At 40.6% G+C, this 17,566-nt stretch overlaps 1 protein-coding gene across 1 annotated transcript in view; it reads left to right on the forward strand.

Moving 5' to 3' along the window:
• The window catches only part of CaMKII (Calcium/calmodulin-dependent protein kinase II), a 130,229-nt gene extending 112,892 nt beyond the window's left edge, over positions 1-17,337 (forward strand). Inside the window, 5 exon segments of the mRNA XM_077649803.1 lie at positions 365-397; positions 674-749; positions 1,917-1,963; positions 12,262-12,376; positions 12,981-17,337. Of these exon segments, the coding sequence (XP_077505929.1) occupies positions 365-397; positions 674-749; positions 1,917-1,963; positions 12,262-12,376; positions 12,981-13,113 (404 nt within the window). The 3' untranslated portion in view covers positions 13,114-17,337.
• The last annotated feature ends 229 nt before the right edge of the window (positions 17,338-17,566 follow it).

The following is a 17,566-nucleotide window of genomic DNA, read 5'->3' on the forward strand; positions in this document are numbered from 1 at the left end:
TGCTGCCTATGCTTCTGCACTATGCTTTTTTTTCATTGCGAGTATGTGTGCGTCAGTGTGCATAGACAGCACTGTGGTGTGACTAGTATAGACTTTGCATGGAGTGTGTGCCATAGATACTTCACATTACTTGATGCTTGGGCCAAATAGCGTGACGCTTACACACCATTAGTTAATAAAGCTTAGTCTCATTGGTGTGAACCACTTCCTAGCTGCATCTAGTCACAAATTCACTTCCTTACCCTCTGCCTTTCTAATCTGTCCTGTGAGGAAGTCATTGACTGTTGTTTGCTATCCTTGGTTTGATAGCAGTCCCTCAGTGACACTCTAAACCTTCTTTCTTTTTTTTTTTCTATGGTGTCAGCCATAAGGAACAATAATGGTTCTGCCCATGATCGTGAGTATTCTCCACATGCAATCTTGCTCAGCTCTGCAGAACCATATTGTTTAGCAGCCTGATTACTTTGAAGTGCACTGTATGTTTGTGAATTACAGTTGTTGCATAGGAAGTAGTCAAAAGTTGCACCTTTATAAATCATTAATATTGTGCTCCTGCTGCAATGCTGACTAGCAACTGCTAAGAATGAATATGAATTCTGCATTCGGCTAGAAGTGCAAGGTGTTAAAATTCTTTCTCACTTCTGAGCAAGCAAGTTTGTCTAAATTTTTGCAGCTCGCAAGCAAGAGATTGTCAAGCTTACTGAACAACTCATTGAATCCATCAATAGCGGAGACTACGAAACTTACACGTAAGTATTTTTGACTGCCTTTTGCTCTTGTTATGCACCTTTGGTCTTTTGGTCATCTGCAGCCATGATGTTGTGAGCTTTAAGAACACAATGGTCGGAAAAATTCACAATGTAGTTGCACTTGAGCAATCTCCCCTCTGTAAAGATATTGTCTAATGCGTTATCACTGTGGCCAAAGCTGGTAATTTGGCCTAGGCAGGTGCTTCAACTCTGCCTCATTCTAAGGAGCATGAGCAGCACATTGAATACAAATGCGGACAACACAGGTATTTTGTGTGAAGGGGGATTTCCCTCTTGATATGCTCAAAATCATGAGTAATAAAAATATCCCACAGTGTTGTTTTTCATTCTGCTAATATATTTCTGGATGACATGATTTCTTGGCAAGTGTGTTCATAATTTCATCAAACTTTGGTCATACGGTATGTTTAGTGACCAGCAGAAGATGCACAAACCTACAGACTGGCCAGGCCTGGGGTCATGCGACATGAAAACCAGGACTGCTGAGGCAGCCAGCCACCATTGTGTCTTCTCCACAGTGCATAGGTGCAAGGGGGCAAGAAAAAAACAAACTATGATACACTAACATAAGTGGACGGAGCCTGAGGGCACATAATATGAAGAGCATAAGTGTAGCAGCTGTTGGTCAGCGCAATAGTGCATACGAAAGCATCGACAGTGACAAGGAGGAAGCGATATTGGCTACTTTCGCTGTTGCCTTTGTTAGATTGGATGCTTTAGGAAGTTCCTTTTGTGCTAATGATGACACAAATGCAGGTAGAAGTGTGCAGGAACTAAAAGCAGCTTTTCACACCATGTTCTTGCAAATGAGGACAGACATTTTTAGTGCATGAAAGTATCAATAAATGCCTTTGCACGTCATTCTTGAGCCACATTTTAAAAAAGCAGTGGCTTTTGGGCCATACATTTTCCAAGATATGTCTCTTTTTCCTGCTTTTAAAGAAATGCTTCAGTGAGAATTTGCTGTGTGTCGTCAAATGGCCACTTAGTGACCAGTTTTCATTGGGTGCTTCTTACTCTGTGCAAGCTGTTTGATGGTTAGTATACTTGGTTGTTCCACCTTGCCTTATAAACTGGTAAATATTTTGATCACACACTTTACAGTGCTTTACACCATTAACACGCTGCCTTATATCTGTATTTCAGAAAGCTGTGCGACCCCCACTTGACTGCATTTGAGCCAGAAGCTCTAGGTAACTTAGTGGAAGGGATGGAGTTCCACAAGTTTTATTTCGACAATGGTACTGCATGGTTCTGTTGATCTCGCTTTTGCAAGCGGCACTCTTAAAGATTAAGTAGAGATTTTATAGCTGGAGACACCCTAATAATGTGGCACTGCATGCTTACCTCGAGTTACATTGTATAACAAGCATAATTTGCTTCATTGACCTCAGCTGTGCCTAACCTGCTTTAAACTACTCCGGCCAGTAGTAAACGGCTTGTCTATTTGTCTGTGCGATGCTGTATTACGTGTGTGTCTTCACTGTGTATAGAAATGTGGCACTTGTGTTCAGAGCACACAATGGAAGTGTTGCTCGTATGAGCATTTGCCATTTTTCTTAGTGATGCTGATAGTTAGTGGTAGAGTTTAGCTGTAGGTTCACTGTACACCTGTTGTAAAACATGTTACAGCACACATAGCACCAAAGTGTGACCACCTTCTCCTTCGACATTCTGCACAGAGTATATACTGCACGAGCAATAGGTTTTTGCACAATGGTTATGTGCTTATACCAGAGCATTCTTCGCACAGAACTCAATATTTGATGTAAAGGATTTTAATGGAAAGCTGCGTTATCATGTGTAGCACGAGTGTTCATTGGTTTCACTTTCACTTACTTTGTAGCGTCCTCAATGCTTGAGCACTTGAAATGGCTGCTAAGGCCCTTCTGTGCAGGCTATTCTGAGCTTGTGAAAGTGGAAGAGGGCTCAGGATTGTTCCTTGTGATGAATTTGTTTACCATGTAGATATTTATGTGGCAAATTTTCTGTAGGGAGATTTGTTATATGCACAGGGTACTTGTCCATCCAACCTCTAAGGTTTACTGGTCATGCGAATATATACCAAAATGTATGCTTCCACCAAGTACTGGCATGGCACCTGCTGCTAATAGCAGTACTTTGGCAGCCTTTTTGAGATCGCAGGTGTGCCTGTTTGATTGCTTCCTCCGGGTGCCTGCCAGTTTTAGAAATCTTTCAACATTAGAAGTCTGTGTTACACTTGCGCATTCTTCTCTCAGATCTGCAGTAAGTAGCAGAAGTCAAGAACTGTAATGTGTTTTGTTGCTCGTGTGATAACAGGGCCATGAAGTCACCCGTAACTGAAGGGTAGTATGCAGGCATAGGCTTGTCAAATTGGAGCCTTGCACCAAGATTCTTCAAAGAATACCAATGGGGAACAGCAAGTTTAGATAGATTTAGGGACTAGTATCCTAAGATTGCAAATATGTCATATTTTTACCGGGAACAGAGCTTGGATTAGCAAGAAAATTATGTAAAAGCGAAAGACTGTAGCGATATGCCCCTCAAGGATTTCGCTAACATAGTTTGATCGCGTGAATTCTTCACTGGCCAGGATTGGGTCATCGCTTTTATATGCAACAGAAGAAGAGATCTGTGTGGCTAGTTACTGCCGAGATCCAAGAATGCCAAGCTTCGCCTGTTGTGCATGCTGTCCATTCAGCTTACATGAAGCTGTCATGTGCAGCAACTTCAGAAGCACAAGCTTTCAGGGTTGTTAGTGCCCTTCCTGAATGGTGAGGCCGCAGTATTTTGGGAGCATAGCTTCATAGCATGAAGGATGCTGACAAATATTTCAACAAATGGCTGTCTGTTCAGTGTGCAAGCAGTTTGATTTTTATTCCTTTTCTTTGGTTCCTGAAAAGCTCAGAGGAATATGTATCGTAGAAATGACCTGACGCTGCTCACATTTTGTGGGAGTGTAAATGGGGAAAGAAATTGAGGACTTTATTTACAATTTTCTCTGAAGTGCAGTTACCATTTCTTGCAGTAAAAATGCTGGTAGTGTTCCTGAAGGGTAGTGTATCAGTCTACCATAGCTTCTTGTTTGTATTGATATTTCTCCGTAGTGTCCATTTAAAGCAGTGGGCATTGGATGCAAGCAAGTGCACCTGCAGGCAGAAAAAAAACCACACATATGCCCAAGCGCCACTGTAAGCAGCAGGTGACGTGTAGGCAGGCGGTGCCAACGTACATTTCTACTAACACTCATGTGTTCTGTAAATTTTGGTAGCCAACTTAATCTGGCATGCTGGTTTTGCATAAATGGCTGATGTTTCAAAGTGCAAAGCTCTTAAGATGTTCAGTCAAAAATAGTATGGTGTCCTTTTAGTGTGAGACCTCTAATCATCATATGTGGCAATGACATGCATCTTGTGAACAAATTTTAAATCCTTGTGCTTCTAATCTAGCTGTTCTATTTCTGTTTGCCTTTTTCACTGTATTCAGTTCTAGTTTCAAAATGCATCATATTTATTTTTATTTTATTTATTTAATTACACTGTACTCAGCAGCACCAAGGTATTACAGCAGGGAAGCGGGGTTCACAGTTCTACAGATAACATCAGGTTATACAATTCCAACAAATAAAAACGGTAAAAGCACATGTAAACAGATCTTATGGGCAGAAACAAAAACAAAACTCACATTTGCATGTTATTTGGACGGATGTCGGTCTGAAAGACAGAATTGTAATTATACACAAGGTGTCAGACATATCATGAACCAAAGCTTTATAATGAAAAACTCGTACGTATTGTACAAATGAAACTAAAATAAATGTTCTCTTTGGTAGTTGTACAGATGGATGTGACATTTTTTACTATATTTATTAAGATAATTACCAGGAATTCTTAACTAGCTTCTAAATCATTGGAGATGCATGTAAAGCTTCAACTAGAAATTGTAGCATGGAAAGATATATAAAGTAAATCATGCAATTTTATTAAGCTTTCGGTCAAAACTTTATTCTTTACCATTTTTTTTGACGGAAACATGAATGGCAGAAGATTGTGGAGAACTCACACACTTGTAGCAACTGACAGTGCGTTAACTTGTGCATGGCATGCCATGCCAGTGGCTTGTTCAAGAACACTGCCACTCATGGGATGTTCAAAATGTCCACTCTTGGTGCAGTTGTTGTGGGTACCTCGCGCTTTGTTGGGAGGGTAAAAAACAGTCTTGATATGGAGGTACTGTTGTGAAGGTTACGGCATTTGTGTTTGTCGTATTGCTGTGCAATTTTAAGAAGTTTAAAGTTTTTATCATGCATCTGTAGCAATTTGCTTGAGTACCATGAGGTAAAAAAATAAAAAAACTGCCTGCTGTACGTGACTGCCAGTAATACTGCTTGAGTAAGTTTTTTTTATGTCTGTGACTGACTTTACATGCAACATACAACCTATATTATGTCAGTAGAGCCAGCATTAATAAATTGGAAAACTGTGTGAGCATAAAGGAGTCTGCAGCCAACCTTAGTAGGTAGTGTAGTACTAACCCTCAATTAGTTGTTTAGTTGGTGTTCAAGTGACTTAATCAGAAAATAGAGAATTAACTGTAATAACAGTGTGATAACCCCTGGTACGAGTGCCTTAGTTTAGTATCCTGTGTTTGGCAGTGTGCCTCTGGTTGTTACGTGGCGATAACGCATGGCACCTGTTGATAATGGTGTATGCGAGTATCGAGAACTGGCAGAGCAATATTATCTTTTCAGGAATTAAGCACTGCCAAGACCACTTACAACAATGCTGGTTATAACAATATATCGGATATAACAATGGTCAGTCGTGACACCGTCAGCTTTACCTTGTGTTCTATGGTAAAATAAACTGCTTATAGCAATGCTGTTGTAGCACATTATCGCTTATAACAATTAAATCCGGTCAGTGCAGGTCAACCTTGAAGCAAACAAAAACATGGAGACGCTACAACCGCACTAGCCAAACCACGCTTACAGTGCAAAAGCCCTTGAACCTTTGAGCTTTTATGCTTCGACGCTCCCAACAGTATGCATGCAATACAGCATTTATGAAAATATGAAAAATAATCATCGTCACGCCGTTCTCACCTCAAAAGCAAGCAACCGTTGTCCAGTCCTTCTCCATATAAATATACCATGGTGCAAGCGTTTATCTTTTCGGGATCATTCGATAGTTTGAACATTTTTATTGGTCCCCTGAAGTTCGAAATAATGAGTTTTTGCAGGCATTAGAACGATAAAGCCTCTGCAGGCCTTTCCTGTCATTAAATGCTGTAAAGTTTGTCATGTTTTCTTTTTATCGGCACAACCCTGTTATAACAATTATCGGTTATAACAATAGTATTTCCGTGGCACTTCAGTATTATTATAAGTGGGTTTGACTGTATATATTTCATTAGTGTTCAGATTTTTTGGTTGAATTGTTCTCATACAGAAAATAATGGTTAAAAATATTATGAATTCTTGTTTAAAATGCTGCATATTTTGACTATGTTAAAGGGGTATACAGACACAAAAGTTTTGTATGGCAGTATATTTACTATGAAAGGTTCCTTCAGACACAGCTAGTAATCATTAAATAAACTCAGAAAACCAGAGTGCAGCTTGACTAATTAATTGAAGCCCTTTTATACTGTTCCAATTTTGGTGAGTGCCAGTGCGCGGCTTGTGCATGATTTAACCCACTAAAGTGTTGGAGATAGCACGAGCTTTGGAAACCTCTGACACAAGGACAAGTATGTCTGCTTGTACATCCACTTCATGCCGGCAAACAACAGTCAGGTTCTGCATTAATCATTTTTTGACAGGCACAGAAATGTCATGATTTTTATTCTGCCTGGATTACTCGTGATGTTGACTTCCATGAGAATTGGAAAATTTCGAAGCTGCTTGTCAGACAGTAAGTTCATGGATTAACTAATGGATTAACTAATTTGTGGAAACTGACACCAAATAACAATCATTGACATTGCATTAGTTTCAACCTCACGTAGCAATGGAGTTTTTTAAAAGCTTTGTTCATCTCGCATAGGACACTATACATCATTGCTTGAGTGTAATGGCTTGGCTTTATTATTGTGGAGAAGTGCCTGAGTACCGGCTCAGGTTTCTATGATGATCTAATTTCCAAGTATGCTTTTGTTTGCTGCTTTTCTTGTTTAGTTTTATATAAAGAAATTTTTACTTGGAAAACACCTCTGGGGTGATTGGGGGGAAGGGAGGAAGGGGAGGGGGAGAGGGCATGCCAATTGAGAAGAAAATCTAGATTGTTTTACACAGCCTTTTTTATATTTAGCATAGGCAGAAGTACGTTTTGATACTGTTCCCTGCCTAGTTTATTTCGTGGGGCATATTGTTGTTATAGCTTGTGCTGTGCAAGCCATAGAGTTGCAGTTTAAAACATCTGTGGGGTTTAATACTGTGAATTTTGCAAGATATTCCCTGACACAAAACATACAAAATATTGAAACCAGAGGTTATCATTGTAAACCTTGTGCAGAACATGTGCACATAAAAGCTGTTGTCTTCCTTCATAAATTATTTCGCACCATAAGCTGTACATCCCCCCATGTACCATGCTCTGCACTGTGGACGCAACTACCTTTACTCTCCTTAGAAATGCTTTTAATACCGTTTTTACATTATTTCTTGAGTGGTTTGCATTAAAGGGCTTCAGAAGGTCAATACATCTTCCTTCACTATTAAAACACGAGTGCTGATACAAATCTGTGAACAGATATTTATTTACTATTTTTGTTTATAAGCTAATAGCCGTTATTTCACATGTTTACTTGCTTATTTTTATGGGCTTATACATTCATTATCACCTGGGTAATATTTTGTGAAGCTCATGCTGAAGATGCTGCAGTAGTCGGGCACTTTTTCTGGAATGGTACTAATGTAAAAAAAGAAATATCAAAAAGACGTGCAAAGACCTAAAGAGAACAGTAAAGCAATGGAAATCAAGTTGGCATTAAACTACCCAAGAATTCTAGTTTGGGATTAAAAGCACAATAAAGAAAATTTTTTGTTTAATTGGCACATCACGTGGAAACTGCTTCTGGTTATCTGGACTTGTCATGACAGTGCTTTCGTATTCAAGTAGTGAGCTGTGTGGCAAATATTTTGTGTTAATTGTGAAACTGAAGTCCCCAGATAAGCTTGCCGTTGTGTGGCAACAGCTCCTCGTGCTTCTGCTTGTTTTCTAACCTACTTGCTTAATTGGAGTTGTGTTCAGGGTTGCGTTTGTAGCCACTCTTAAAAACTTTTACAGGTTAACAGCACCAATCGTATCATGTTTCCTCTTCATTCATTCTTTTTAATTGTGTGCAAATAGAGCTGTTCTAAAATGCATACTTGAGCTGGCAAGCTGTCTAGGGAGGACATAGTGGATGCCAGAAGCCATTGGCAACATGACAGTTGAAACGATTTCTCAGCGTTAAATAGAATTAATTGTGCACACAGATATATACTAGAGCTTTCTCGAAGCATCTGCTGAGTCTTTGATGCCAAATTGTGCTTTTTACCGATCTTCCACAACAGAAACATCGTTTTTTTTTGGGGCACTTGGGCAACTCAGTTTCTGTTTTTCACCTTCATGCTGTTTACTTTTACCTTCTGGCTCTCCGAAGTCTTCTGCTCCTTTGAGCCAATTAAATTTCACAGCCAGGTGGCATATTGTTTCAGTGTAAATTAATTCAAAATTTTCCCATTTCATGGTCTCAATGGGGGCAGTTTCTATGGGCAACCTTGTATGTGTGATGTTGCGAGCTGTGTGTCTGTCGATTTCTGCCCGGCACTACCTGAAAGAAAAAATTTTGCTTGTTTTTGGTCTATTGTGACACCACGCTTTGGTTGAAGCCCAATTTTGGTTTTTGTTTCCTGGTTTTTACTGTTTTATAATTGTTTTCCTGATTATTTTGAAAAACTATTCTTCGAAACTAAGATCGGGAGGTCCATGAAACATAACTCGATAGTCAATTCAAAAGGTTTGATTATCCTCGAGAGCCGCCCATTAAAGATGCCTTCTGCAAAGCTGCCAGACGAAATTTTGCATAGGTATTTGAAGTGCTTTCATAAAGCCTCCATAGTTTTTGGACACGTTTTTTTGCACCTGTATAGTGTCAGCACCAACGTTAAGTACTAAGTGTAAAAATATGGAATCCTATCTGTGTGTAATTGTTCCTTGCAAAGAACATTGTGACATGCTGCATTATGATGGTGCAGTTACAAGCGTAAACTGCTTACAAAGGTCGATATTTGAGGCATGTCTATATTATATGAAGTTTTTTTTTCACTCAGTGCTCATAATGTTTTTTGCAGTCCAGCCCTATCTTTGTTTGTCAGTCCTACCAGCCAACCACATGTTCCGTGTTGCCTCAGGTAGGCTAAGGAGAAGTAATGTACAGTTACCTGACCAGAAACAAGATCATGTGGCCTGCTTTGTTATGACCCCAAGAACTTGCAGCTGGTAGGGACAGGGTAGCTTGTCTAGATGGTCCATCGGACTTTGTCCTCCTGGGATCTTGCATAACGTATTGCAGAAACCAGCCAGGTAAAAACTGGTAGAGTATTGCAGCGCTTCATTGTGGAATCAAGTGTCTAGTTGGTAATTGTGCTTGTTGCAGGATTCTCGATCTTTAACTCGCACAGCTAAAGATGTGTGAATGCTGGGCTGGTCCTTCTTGTCAATCTGCACAAGTTGTTTGCTGCTAATATTGGTGGCAATGCGTGTGTTGCTTTACTGTGAAGGTGCATGCCCTAAGTAAGGCTTACCTGTTATCAACCATGGGCCTTTTAGCGATGCCTCTCTAGGGCTCATTGGCACTTCATTTCTGTTCATTTCTGACTGGATGACTGACTTAACTGTAATACTATTTGAATTAAATTCTAGACTCGAGTAAGACTTTTACATAACATATTTAGGTCGGCACATTTTAAATTAATCGCAACTTCCTGTTGGGTGTCGCACCAGCTGCTAAAGGCAATGTCAGATTAATTATTGTCAGGCTACATTTTGATGTTCTCGAGTTCTAGATAGTGAACTCTGTGGACATATATGTTCAGAAGAGAATATTTCCCAAGTATTTCATTTGAGTAAAAAATTCAAATGAAGGACTGAGTGCCGGGAAGCTAAAAAAAATTGGTAATATTGGCAGTGGAATTGGGTGTAGTTATTTACACACAGTGTTGCTTTAGAAAATTGGAGATAAATCAAGTGACTGCTGAGGTTTTATAGCAGATGTTGTAGATCCAAATTTTTTTTCCAAATTTACACTTGGCCAGATAATTTTCGCAAATTTGGAACGACAACATGCACTTCTCTGCCTTTATCTGCAGCTGCTGCGAATTTATAGGCCACATAGCGTACAGCTCTGTTGCTGTTAACAAGCCTAGCCACAGCCCTTGATGGGTGGTTAAGAAAAAGAAAATAAAAGCTGCACACATTGTATTTTAAGCCTAGTTGTGGCATCACCAGGTATATTCAGGTTCTGTTAGCAAAAACATTTCATTCATATCACACCCAGAAATTCTGGACAGGTGCATTTTTCAACAGGAAATATATCCTAGCCGCCACGGTGGCTGAGTGTTAATGGCACTCGGCTGCTGACCCGAAAGGTGCGGGTTCGATCCCAGCCGCGGCGGTCGAATTTCGAAGGAGGCGAAATTCTAGAGGCCCATGTACTGTGCGATGTCAGTGTATGTTAAAGAATCCCAGATGGTCGAAATTGCTGGAGCCCTTCACTATGCTGTCCCTCATAGCCTGAGTCGTTTTGGAACGTTCAACCCCCATAAATATTAAACAATCAATATATCCGCTGATCTCCCCTCGGCAACTTGTCTTTTTTTCGCTATTGTCAAAAAATTTTGCCATTGGTTTTTTATGGCAGTCTTAACTAAGTACTCGATACAAGCGATGAACAAACTTTACAGAAAAGAGTTTGCTATGAATCGAAAGAATAGATCATTACTTTCAGTATTTCCATAGCAGTACCTTACAATGTTCCACAGTTACCTCACAATTAAAATTGATGTCCAAGAATTCTGCTCTTTAAAGTCAGCAAAAATCAGTTGTCTTTTATCCATTTGATTGTTCTTTAAAACGGCAGTTAAATTTGTATTTTGTTTTAAAGATGGCCAGAAGAAAACTGCATAGTCTATTCCACTAGAGTTTACCACTTCCCAGGAAAACAGTTTCCTGGAAAAGGTGCGGCTGCCCCAATGCCATTGACTGACTGATTAATAGGATGTGCAGTAGAATAGTTACGACCGCATTACAATAGATCAACTGATTTTTGGTTTGACCGTAACATTTTAACTGCATGGCACAATATGATTACACTTACCAAATTTTTGCTATGACTAAATTTAAAGTCAGTAGTGGTGCGAAACATAATACTAAAGTTTGTATATTAATGTTTGAAGTTTTGGACGTCTAGGTCGCTGATTTGTGGCTTAAAAATTTTTTATGTGCACGAAGGTGGGAGGTAGTCAGGCACTGATTATGGTACATATCACATGTGGTTTTACCTTCTGTGGGTTGAATGTGTTTGCACTTGTTTACAAATAAGGGCAGGCCTCAGTGGCACACATTATTTGGTACTAGGAAAACCCTGGGGCAGAAAATGCTTGCTTAGGGATACATGTTCTGCACAAATAAAATGAAATGCTGCGGATGATCCTAACTAAGGGTGTCCTTTTAAACAAAACTTGCTTTGCATGGCTATGTAGTGTACTAAGTGCTTAGCTTCACTCTTTTGTTGCAAGCAGTAAGCATAGTATTGCGTAACTGTTTGCACAGCCTTAGCATAACTAATGCAGGAATGGCTTCTTTTTATTAACATGGAGGGCATGCATTGACTGTGCCCTCTTTTGGTTTTAATGTTGACATGTTTTGTCAACCCTAATAGTCCAGTTATACAAAAAGTTTAAGCAGTGGTCTGGAGGCTATGAGAAATATCATATAGTTCATCACCGTGAATTTGGTTATGAGTAGAAATTGATTCTGCTGATTGACTCTGTCTCCTGTGTTTTGCCTAATGCTCCACCAATTCCTGGAACTCAACAATCTGGGTGAGAGTTGAGTCTGTAAAGGCATATTCTTATGTGCATACTTTTAGCTTTTTTTTTCCTCTACTGCGTTTTGTGACCACACACTGTCCCAATTAATGTTTTATTTTTCCTTTCTTAGACTTTTTCTGTGCCTCTCCTAATCCTACTCCGACATGTTTTACAAGTAGTGCCTATATTTGCAGTGCTTAATTACTGCGGTTAAAATTATTTGAATTAATACTAAAGGTTCCCAGACTTGCAGACAGTTCACACAAAAACATGACACTAAATGAATACTAGATAGGCCAGTCCGTGTACAAAGCGTTATAACCTCTGCTAAAAGAATTAACATTCTAAGAAAATTGCGGTGGGGAAGTACCTTTTGTGGTGTAAAGTTGGTGTTACCTGCATTTGGTATGTAATTGTGCTGTTGTTTTCCAGGCGCAGGAAAGAGCTACAAGTCGCAGAACACAACGATAATAAATCCTACAGTGCACCTACTAGGGGATGATGCTGCCTGCATTGCTTACATTCGGCTGATGCAGTACATCGACAGGTGTGCCTTTCTATCACTTTAAGCATATAAAACAGTATAAAATACGGCTGTATAAATAGACGCTGCAGCTGGTTTCTGAGACTGTTAAATATTCATGTGGGTTTATGTGGGTGAGCAGTGGACAAAGCCAATAAGGTCTCCACAAAAATTGTAATGAATTCGTCCTGATTGCTGTTAGCCATTCATGAGACAATAGGCCATCTGCCGCCATTTCATCGTTTCATTTTCTTTTTTTCTTTTGATTCAGGTTTGGAGCGTTTAAACTTTTAATCTTCCTTCAGTGCATATGCATTGGAAAGGGTTCCATGTAGGCTGAGACAGTTATGACAAGGTGATGCCAAAATACAAATCATCCAACAGAATGTGGGGCATAACCTTACTACCCTTTGAACTAGTTTCAGCACTTTTTATGCAGTAAATGCCAGCAAGCTGAGCACAATTGCCACGAATAAACTCTCTGACCCATTGTTGTAGCTTGCAGAAATAACAAAAGATGTTTTTTTTTTCTTTTTTGAGGTGGTGGGCACAAAAGAGTGTATTTTACGTCTGCGAGCACACATGCAGGTTGGCCATCCGTGTCCAGAATTTGTATTCTGTTGTGCAGGGCGGGCATTCCACGCACACGACAGACCGAGGAGACTCGTGTGTGGCACCGAAAGGACACCAAGTGGCAGAACGTCCACTTTCATCGCTCGGGAAACTCGGCTGGCATGCACCCTGACCCCTCGGCCAAGTAGCCAGGGCCCTGCTAGAACCTTGGCTTCTCATGGTTCCACTCACACCCTTTCCCCACCTCTTTTTATTTGGTACCTCTGCAAATTGTCATACTCGCCCGTGCCACGGTTCTGGCAGCCCGCACCGAGAGAGATACCTGCCTCCAGTTCATGTTTGTGGTTCCATCAGCAGCAGTGTTGGGTGCTGAAGCTTAAACGCAGCCACTGGTGCAGTCTTTGTACTGTGGAGTGAGTCGGGTTGTTGAGGTAGGCTCTGCATTGGGCAATTGTTTCCGCGGGGTGCATCTACTGGTGAATGTAGCGAAAGGCTGGCAGCCTTGCTACAGTGCAGCAAGATGTGGGAGGTTCTCGCACGCATTAGAGCCTTTGCACTATCACCTTAGCTAGGGCCATCTATACATGGGCTGAAATGTTGCCCTCTTGTAAGTTGCTGGGCTGGCCTCAGCTCTCCACTGCAGCTGAACCTTTGTTTCTTCTAGTGTAAACTGTTCCCTCTTGGGCCCACTTGTTGCATTATTTTTCTCTCGCGCCTGGTTTCTGATTTGTTCAAAGCACTGTGTGTGAATTATACCTCTGCAGGTTTGGCCTTTAACAGAGGCCAAGAGCTGTCATGGACCTGCCCAATCTTAAGGCTTGACCTCAGTTACCTTTTTGGCAACTGAAGGTCACTGTACCACATTACCATTTCAGCTGGAGTGTTTTATCCATTGCACTTGTTGCCCCCTTATGCCTAAAAACATGTACTCAGTCATGAATTGCCTTTCCTATACTACACTCACTCTGTAGTTAGCTGATATGTAAACATTTTTTTTTCCTGAGGGTTACACTCTCAATGAAGTGAAAGAAGAACCTTCTTTCCAGTGACAGGCTTTCCGTTTGTGCTTTATCCTGTCACAGCAGCGGAAAGAAATTTCTATACATGAGACACCTTGCATTGCAGGCACCTAATCCTGTGACATGAAAGCTGTGCTTGCATAGTGCAGTGCTTTAGGTGCATATCTTATTAGATGTGGTTGCACTGGCATTATAGAAAATGTAAGGCATACATTGAGGGTAGTTGCACCATACAGCTTTCCTTCTGCACACAGCAAAACACCTGTTCTGCAAGCATCATAGAATGTGTCTCTGACCCAGAGCACGAAACACAGTATGTGCTTAGGGCTGTGAAAGGCAGAATCTTTTTTTTTTCTGTTGTTGTTGTTTCTTTCTCCTTCTTGTGGCTCGAGGAGTGGATGTCTTACACTTGCAGTTGCAGACGAGTTTGTAACTGAACTTGTAGACCTCCTTTTGTTGCAAGGTTCTGGTGAGGAGTGCCAGAATGTTGAGTTTTGTTGCCATTGCCTCTGCCACAGGAGGGCAGTATCAGCAGTGGGGCTGAGACAGAGAAGGGGACTGAGCTACCTCTTGCCTCACGTCTGCGGCCAGTGGCCGCACATTTGTGCGGCCGGGGGCTAGGGTTGCAGCACTTGCAGTTGTGGTGTAACTGTCGCATGCTGCAGGATGCCCCAGTGCAGCCTTTCTTTGGGAAAAAAAAGTTTCAACCTTGTGCGTCTTTGTGCATGTATTGTGCACTGTGATACCTGTTTGGCTTCTTTTGCTCTTGTCAGAGAGGACAAAGAGAGCACCCTATCCCTCGTCTCTGGTGCTGTTCGCTTGGATACGCTTTCTCCGTGGGCTCTCCCAACCCTGTTTTGCATTTGTGATGTGATGTTGGGCTCTGAGACATGCACAGTTGTGTGCTTCGCTGCACTCCCTGCATCCTTCTGCGTCACTGTGCAGTCGGCTTTCCTCCTTTTATTGAAGACGAGCATTCTTTTCCTTTATTTTTGTCTTGAAAACTGGTATTTGCATGTTTTTATTTTGTTTGTGCTTGTTTTGTTGACATGAAATTTTATAACAAGTTTTTGTTATGGTGAACATGCCTCTTAAAAACAAGAGAAATGTGCAGCCGTGAAGAGTTCTTTATATTGAGCCTGATATTTATAAATTAAGATATACACTCTCCTAACAAATTTGTTTTCATTCCTTGGTGCACTCTTCTTTCTTCATTGTTTGAAATGCAGACTTTATCAATAAATATTTTGTATTCATCAGGATCAAGAGCTTTGTGCTTGTGAACAGCTTTCAAAAAGCCACACCTAAGTAAACAGATGACCATTTCGTAAATAACTTGTTTTTGTAAGGGACATTGGCTATGCAACACTTCTAACTTTTTTTCTCTTGGGTGCCTTTACACATCCAAATTAGTTGTCTTGTGAAAAGAAAAGAAAAAAAAATAGCGAGACTGGTTTATTGCAGGTGTGCCTAGGTTTTCATATTGCATATAATAAAATAGACATTTTATTATTGTTTTTTATAGTGATGTTTTAGACGGTGTTCCTTGTGTTGAGTGCAATATTGTACCGAGTTCAAATTTTAAGACCGGAAATGTTTAGCATGCCTTTAATTCAGAGAGCATTGATTGTGTCACGTGCACTTGCCTTCTTTTCCTCTGCCTGCAGTCGTGTTTTACAAAGCTATGTCGACCCGTGCGTGTAGTTCACATACTCTATGGAGACATTGAGGAGGATGGTTGCTTGCAATGTTCTGGTAATCCAAAACCCATTCAACCACAATGCAAGACCTTTTGTCCCGCTTGAACTTGTTCTGGATATCACAATTTGCTAAATCAAGATTCATGACATCTATTTCCATACTCATGTTTGTTGTCTGTGCTTGTTAATGTTGAAAAGGTATACTATATCATTTGGAACTGTAAATCGCATATGCTGACATTCAAGCCAAAAATTTGGATTATGACGCATGTAAAAGCTCATTTGAACAGCTGACTTTTGAGAGCCGACTGACAGTTGTAGTTCTGCCTTGTTAGCAGAGAGCTAAGGGGGCAATCTTGGTACCAGCCTTGTTCAACACTCGTGCTAGTCTTAATGCATCTACTCAGCTCAAAAATATATGGGGCTTTGTGAGGTAGGAGAAATTTTTGCTAATTCGTTTACATGGAAAAAGTAGAGTGCATGTCTCTAAGTATGCTCTGTCTTCAATCTGCAGTATAGGCGATGTACATGGCTGAACATCTTTTAGAACAATGAAGTGACTTGTAGCTGGGATGAGGTGGTGGACAAGAGCTTTCAAATAAACCTACTGCTGATTCTATGAAGGCAGCAACACCATCTAGGCCGTTCTCTGCACCGTTTTGTGCAGTTTGCCTTCAAATTAATGCAACAGTGCAAACATGGCATAATATGCATTATATCTTGCATATTCATTAAATAGAAGGTTGTGGTACATGTAATTGCTTTTAATGCCTTCAAAGACATGCGCACTTAACCTTTAGGTGGTTTGCATGAAGATATCCCTCGATGGAAATATAATTTTAGTAATGTTTTCTAAGCAGCAGCAACAGCTTCTGACCGCTTGCCTCAAGTCAAACTTTGGACATCTGGCATGTAGGCAAAGATCACAACTTTGTAGGTAGACAAGTATGAGCTTTGAAGTAACTAACGGGATTGCGGTTTCAGCGTCTCGTGCTTAGTTCATAAAGTGTGAATAACAAACCCAACAGCTGTCACAAGGAGAGGTGCACAAGTGGAGAACATAAAACCTGCTATACCAGGTGCGTTGGTGCATCTCTCAGTGTGTAATCTGTTGACGGTGTTTTTCAAGACTCTGCTGTTCCAGCCAGGCATTGGAAAGTAACTCTGTACCAGCTGAATGATGCTCCATCGCTTGGTTGTAACTTGAGCATGTTTCACAGGTGAATGTCTGAGTATAGACTTCAATGGACTGTTCAGGCCTATAGTGAGTGTAAGCTTTTGTAAATCTCTATAGATATCAGCACAAAAGACAGCTAGATTCCTATTCAAGTAACTTCATTCTCTAAAGAGCATCTCCTACATTATAAACTAAACCGTAAATTTAAGAGGAATGCCTGTTAGCATTCTTTATTGTGTCAAAGAGTGCGTCTATATTCTACGTAAAGTTGTGCAAATGAAACATGCTTGCAGTCTGGTTGTTTGAACGAGGTTCCACTCGCGATCCATGTACATGTATCATTTTGTATTTTAATATATTCAGCCTAGATTTAACTGCAGTGTGAACTTTCCTCTATGGAGCTTATTTTTGCTCCTTCCCTATGTCCTTTTTCTTCCTAGATATATATTGCAGTGTGTCACCACCTCCCCTACAATCTCCATCTTTTAACAATAAAATTGGTTCTTCAATCTTGTCTGTGGTGGTTTGCATCTTTGTGCTTGCCTAACTGGGTGTTTTACCCTGCACTTCCTACACCTTTTCATGGCCGTGGTGATATAAGTGGAATCTCGTTGAGCCGACCTTGTTTGATTCGAACTAAAGCTTCGGCCACGTTAAAATGACATGCATTTCAATAAGAGAAATCTCCCAGCGATCCCAACGCTTGTTGCTTCCCTTCAGCACAGCTTGAAACATTTGGCAAAAG

Source organism: Amblyomma americanum, chromosome 1, assembly GCF_052857255.1.
Source record: "Amblyomma americanum isolate KBUSLIRL-KWMA chromosome 1, ASM5285725v1, whole genome shotgun sequence".
Taxonomy (NCBI): domain Eukaryota; kingdom Metazoa; phylum Arthropoda; class Arachnida; order Ixodida; family Ixodidae; genus Amblyomma; species Amblyomma americanum.